Source organism: Magnolia sinica, chromosome 14 (assembly GCF_029962835.1).
Source record: "Magnolia sinica isolate HGM2019 chromosome 14, MsV1, whole genome shotgun sequence".
Lineage (NCBI taxonomy): Eukaryota > Viridiplantae > Streptophyta > Magnoliopsida > Magnoliales > Magnoliaceae > Magnolia > Magnolia sinica.
The window spans coordinates 4087512-4093946 of NC_080586.1; the positions used below are offsets into that span (position 1 = coordinate 4087512).

Genomic DNA, 6435 nt, shown 5'->3' on the forward strand with positions numbered 1-6435 from the left:
ATCCTCAAAATTTTGTTCTTGTTTGTTTGTTAAATTGCTCTTAATCTTGCAACCAAAGGATGGTAGGAATCCTTGTGCTAGAGATGGAAAATTCCTAAGGACCTGATTGTAATTAGGAAGATTTCAGAGAGATTCAGTTCTAGAAGATTCTCTTATTTGAATTCAGATTTAAGAGCTTGAAAAAAGGGTAGATTGGGGAATTCACTAAAAAGGTTGTTAGGGAGGGTAGTTTTGCAATTAAAGGGGTAGGTCAAGGCTAAAGGCAAGGTTCTAAAGATACTTTGGTAGGATTTGAGGGGGGAGTGGGGTGTTGGGGTTAGATTATGGGAGGGACAGATAGGTAGATTCTGTTAGGTTTCAGCAGGAAACTGCACAAACCATCCAATTGGACACCCCATAACTCCCCACCTGGACATTGGATGTGAATGATTGTAGGTTCACTGGAAAGCTTGTTGGATGGCCTATGAAATGGACCCATATATCAAAACAGTTGGATGTCAAAAGACCTTTTAATCAGAGGCCACAATGAAACTTTGTAGAAAATGCATCCTGGGTGGAGAAAAGTATTTCCGCTAGCCAGGATTATTATTATTATTTTTTTGTTTATTTTTTTTTTTTAAAAGCTGTCTGGCAGAAAAAAAAAAGAAAAAAAAGAAAAAGAAACATGTTTGCCAACCGAGAGAACTTTCGAAAAAATGGTTTCCTCTATCCAGTGGAAAAAAAATCCTGCCAGCTAGAGAGAGCTACAAAAACTAAAAGGGGTGGGCCCCAAACCCTGGATCTTACACCTTTGTTCTTTAAGTTTCAAATGCTGGGCACTTTCCATCCTTAAGGCTTCCAATTATACTGATGTCAGGATTGGATTAAGACTCAAAGTAGGCTCTACATAAATAAAGTTGGGTTGAGCTTGGCATGGTTTTGAATATCAGTGTTGTATTGGCCAATACAGCTGTGTTGTATCTGTAATAACTTGATATGACACAAGATGTGGTGATAAAATGGATCACCCTAAAAAGATGGGCCGTGTCAGCACAGATACAGGCTGATACACCCATACTTTTCGTTGTTTTTTCTCCTTAGCATCACAGAATGCTCTCGTAAAGATCCATATCAACTAGTGGGTGGCAAGATAGAATGATCCATCCAATTTCTCAGAAATGTGGGACCCAGAAATTATTATGGTGGTTAAGCTCGTAGAATTATATACGATGCTTGGCCTCCCTTCCCCTTCGACAAGGACAAAAGGATATGAGCTCTATGCCCCAATGGTGAATTGTCATAAGAGAAGAGTTCCTGAAGTGTGGGGACTAGGTTTCCCTCCTAGTGTCGAGGCTTTTTGTTGGGTGGTTGCGGCAAACAGGACTCTCATGATCAACAAACTTCAAAAGAGGATATGGGCCCTTCCGAAAAGTTGCCTAGTGTGCAAGAATGAATCAGAATCTGTGGATGACTTGTTCGTCATGTGTAAATGGAAATGGGACCAACCTAACTTAGACTCATTGACAAATGGGTTGTCTGGTTCTCTTAGTGTAGATGCAACCCAGACCCAGCTTATTCCTGTATCCAACCTAGATCCGACCCATCTACTGATAGATCAGATTTGGGGCTGAAATCAAGACCTTAGTATTAAAAGGGGTAGGCTCTGGATCTCCATCGACCCAACCCTACCTGAGCCATTTTCACCCTAGTTAAAATGACTTTCTCCAGTGATCCGGCCTGTTGGAGAGTGAATTATAATGAAGTTAAGGCTAGAGCTCTTCACATTTACAGTCTTTCCTTCAGGTCCAGTAATTGTGGAAAAGGACTCCCACAATGTTATAATAAGTGGGCTTCTTTTTTCTGAACCAAAAGCATGGAGTCTTTCTCCTTTATCATTAGGGACACCTGCTCTGTTGTATCCCAATTTTTCCTATATTCACTCTAAGAGAGGCAAATTAGATTGCTGATTCTCTTGCCGGATATGGATTGATACGAGGGTCACATGTCAGCTAATCCAGTTATCTATCTTTTGTTTGTTTTTTTTTTTTCAATAAAATTGTCACATTTTGGGGGGCAAGCTATGTCACCCCCACATGGAGTTCTCGGGACCCACGTGTGTGCTGTCCACTTAGAAGTAACTCTGTCACGTAGTTGGGTGTCATTCTATGATACTATTTATTGTCTTTTGCTTTAAGTAGTGGTGGTTTTGTTTTGTTACTTGTCTAAAATTAAAAGACATCTAACATGATGGCCTTGTCAAATTATTACAGAAAGGAAAGCACGGGTCAATGCTGCATGGGAGAAAATGAATAGCGGCATCTCTGTTAAGACACCAAAGTTACTTGTGAATAAATCCAGTTCAACAGGGAACAAAACCGTACAAAAATCTTCTTCTGTGAGGATTTCTCCTTTCCCCCCAATTCAAGCATTGGTAGTGGTTTGCAAAATCTTCGATTATTTGGTTGCCAGAAATTAATGTGTGCTTTCTACATTGATCTTATTTTATAGAATTGGATGGCGAATCTTGGTCTGGTACCCAAGAAGGCATCATCCAGGCAAGACATGCCACAGAAGAGGCCGGCTTCTGTACAAAATGGCACCAGCGAAGATGTCAAGCGGCTTGCTGCTGCAGCTCTATCTGCAGTCAAAGATGCTGCCGCCGTTGCTGCAGCTGCTGCAGGCAGGGGAAAGGTAGAGGTAAAACACTATCCTTTCAAATGGATATGGGAATTGGTTGCTTGTTGTCTTTTATAAGATCTACAGTTATCTTTATGCATCAATGGTCAAAATGATGAAAATTGTATTATCTTTGTTATTACTCTGCGCGCGGTTCTACCTGCTCTCCCAAAAATGATTTCCTATTCTACTGGTTATCTGATGGCTGGCTTTGAAGATCTATCCATACAAACAACTAGATAAAACGCAATCTGCTCCATTTACATCATTTCCCAGTAGTTGCACCAATTTCTTTCCTTTTTTTTTTTTTTTTTCCGAATATAGTGCAACATTGTATTATTGTTTCATTGAAGAAAAAGGTGGACCTATAAGGTAGTTGTAAATGTGAAGTATACTAGTGAAATAGTTCATCTCTCGGCTTTTCCATGCAATCTTTGATGACATAAAAATCATGGTTAATGCGGAGTTGGATTTGTAATTCATTAAGATGGCACTGATTACCATAACCTCATTTGACCTGAGTTTGAACCTTTCCTCAGTAGTATAACCAAGCACAGCAACAATGATGTCATGGGTCTGATCCCAGCTTACTGCTAAATAGAGGGTAAAAAAAAAACTCGTTCCTGGTGGAGAAGAATCAATGCTCGACGGCTCAACTCCACCTGGAAATTGATTGTTCAGTAGATCTATTCAACGAAAAACTGGTTAGATCAATCAGAGTAGCAAATGTGCGTGCATAAAGTGTTCCTATAAGGTCGAATCTTACTGTAAGTTCCAGTAAGGTCGGGCTCCGTGGGCCCCCATTATGATGTGTTTTGGACATCTACCCACCGCCCATCAGATGCATCCCCCATTTTAGGCCTAGAGCCCCAAAATCCAGCCTGATCCATGACTCAGGTGGGCCAAATGAAGGGAAATAGTTGAGAGTGAATGCCCATCCATCAAAACCTTCCTGAATTTTTTTGTGGGGCCCACCGAGTTGTGGTTCATACATCTATCGAGTGCGGCTTCGGTGGATCCCTGTATCCACCGAGGTGGGTGGGATCCCTGACTGTGGGGCCTGCCGTGATGTATGTTCCTTACATCCACGCCATCCAACTGTTTCGATGGATCATTTTAGGGCATGATCCAAAAAATGAAGCAAATCCAAATCTCAGTTGGACCATACCACAGGAAACAATGGTGACTAACCCTTAAAAACTTCCTGTGGGCCACAAAAGTTTTGGATCAAGCTGACATTTGTGTGGGCCCTTCATCTAGGTCTTTGTGACCTTATCAAAAGGTTGGATGGCAAATAAACAATTCGGTGGCCCCCAATAAGTTTTTAATGGTGGGGATGCAATCTCTACTGTTTCCTGTGGTGTGGTCCACCTAAGATTTAAATCTGCTTCATTTTTGGGATAATGCCTAAAATGAGCTGTCAAAACGGTTGGATGGCGTAGATGTAAGGAATATGCATCAAGGTAGGCCCCACAGTCAGGGATCTGACCACCTTGGTGGATTTGGGGATCCACTGTAGCTGCTCCCACATCTAACCATCCATTGTGTGTGTCCCTCCATATATATAGATAGGGTTTTGCTAACATCCCCTCCCCAAACCTTTTAAACTGCACACAGGGTGACTTATCATCAATTTGAACCATTCATTTGTTTGTAAACTAGGAGTAAGCCATGGTGCAAGAATCACACTGATCGGATGATCCTAACCATTTGAATGGGGCCAATTTGCTACCACTGTCTGTTGTTTATGAGCCATAAATCACATGGTTAGAATCATCAAGTCAAAGTGTTACTTTAGAATGCTAAGAAATAAAAAGTGGGAACTAGATGTTTCAAGATGATGATTGGACCTATTTTGTTTCTCCGGTCAATGTTGACCGTCTATTTTCATGCCATCGATTGGAAGCTTAGGATCACCCCATTTGGCATGCTTTTGCACCATGGTTGGCTCCTAGTTGTATGAACGAATGAGCAGTAGGTCACCCCGTGTGCCATTTAAAAGGTTTGGTGATGTTGCCAACCTTCCCATGGAGGTGGGGAAGTTAGGAGGATTGGATGTCACAAGAACTTCACAGGTTGGAAGTTATTTTACTGGGTGGACTGTAAACCGTGGTCCAACTGGTTGGACTTGAGACCTCATATGGGTGGACTGTAAACCTTCTCATTGGAAGTTATTTACTGGGTGGACTGTAAACTGTGGTCCAACTGGTTGGACTAGAGACCTCTCATGCGCACGCCCGTGTGAAGTCAGTTTTTGGACAGTGGCTGGAGCCTGGCCAAACGAAGTTAAGTCAACTAGGTGGAAGCTGATCAGGGAGTTTCCAAATGTTGGTTAAAAATAGATGTTTTGAATTTACAGTGATTTCCAGAAATTCAGACCAAGTGAATTAGTTCCTTCTACTTCTAATGTTTGATTTGAGGTCGCAGAAAAACAACACTGGGTCAACTGATTGACTTAAGAGGCCAGATTCATACTCGGATCCCAGACGAACTGAGTCATCTAGGCAACGTTGGAAGATTAAGGGTGTGTTGAGACGAGTGTCGACTTGAATTGCAATTACCAGTGTGCTAATGTGCGAGTGACGAAATTGTAATTCCCTTGGCATTCATGTCTGCTAATGTGCCAATGAATGCATGTAAATCTTTGACAGATTGTCATTTCTTCAATTAAACTGAATCTGCACAGTTCAATTCGATATCCTACTATTTCTTCAGCAGACAGTTTTCCCTGTTTTTCACAGTGATTTTCTTCACAGATCACCGAAGTTAGGGACTTTGCTGGCGAAGAGATTGAAGTGAAGAAGCTTGTTGATGCCGACTCAAAGGAGGCGGCTGAGAAGGCAAAGGCACCGACAGGGCCACCCTCCGGCCTTGATGCCGTCCTTGAACAGATCAAGAAAAAGCAGAAGCTCAATGTTCTCGACAAGACAAAGAAGGATTGGGGAGAGTTTAAGGAGGAGAACAAAGGGCTGGAAGATGAGTTGGATGCTTATAAGAAGAGCTCAAACCAGTATCTGGACAGGGTTTCCTTCTTGCAGAGAACCGACTACAGAGAATTTGAACGAGAGAGGGATGCGCGTTTGGCTTTACAGGCGAGGAGGCGGCCCGACATGCGTGACGAATCATAATCTGACTCCTGTATCCTCTCTCTGATCTAAGCATATTTTTGCCACATGGAATGACAGGCGGATGATTGCTTTGGAATAGAAAATGGCCCATGTGTTTTCGGGGACAATGGCGGTCGTGTTTTAAAGGTGACATGGATAAGGTATTGTGTGCGTGGGGTGCATAGTTTAAGATGCTTGCCACATGGAAAAGGCCATTACCCTTATTGTATCATTAAAACATTGTTTTTTCTGTGTTAATTCAAAGCACATCCTTTTCTTTTGTAAGGAATTAGAAAAGAAGGATCTTATGAAGAGATCTCTGTTTCATTTGTTCTATAAATTCAAGTGAGGGAATTGGTAACTACTCCCATCCTGGTTGATAGATACACCCTTCCTTTTCTCTGTTAGGTCATACAATAGTGCAAAGTTGTAGTATTTTGTTACTAAAAGAGTACATGGAATGGGTTTAGGTGTCGGTAGGAGTGGGTGTAAAACAGTGGTGCAGTGAAGTGTAAAATACGGGACATACCAGAAGCGAGATGTATCCAAAGGGAGGTAACCGAAGCTGCCGATCCTGTGGGACCGGAGGTTCTGAACATGCCCATGGTGTGCAGTGGGTCCCCTCCAAATTTCCTTTTGAATTTTCTTTTTTCCCTTTTCATTTCATTTCTTT

At 42.0% G+C, this 6435-nt stretch overlaps 1 protein-coding gene across 8 annotated transcripts in view; it reads left to right on the forward strand.

The window, feature by feature from the left end:
* The window catches only part of LOC131224798 (uncharacterized), a 30052-nt gene extending 23904 nt beyond the window's left edge, over nt 1-6148 (forward strand). For all 8 annotated transcript variants that reach the window (XM_058220187.1, XM_058220186.1, XM_058220188.1 and 5 more), the window contains 3 exons: nt 2250-2374; nt 2488-2676; nt 5412-6148. In XM_058220187.1, coding sequence (XP_058076170.1) covers nt 2250-2374; nt 2488-2676; nt 5412-5783 — 686 coding nt within the window. In that variant the 3' untranslated portion in view covers nt 5784-6148. The remainder of the gene's footprint in view (nt 1-2249; nt 2375-2487; nt 2677-5411) is intronic.
* The last annotated feature ends 287 nt before the right edge of the window (nt 6149-6435 follow it).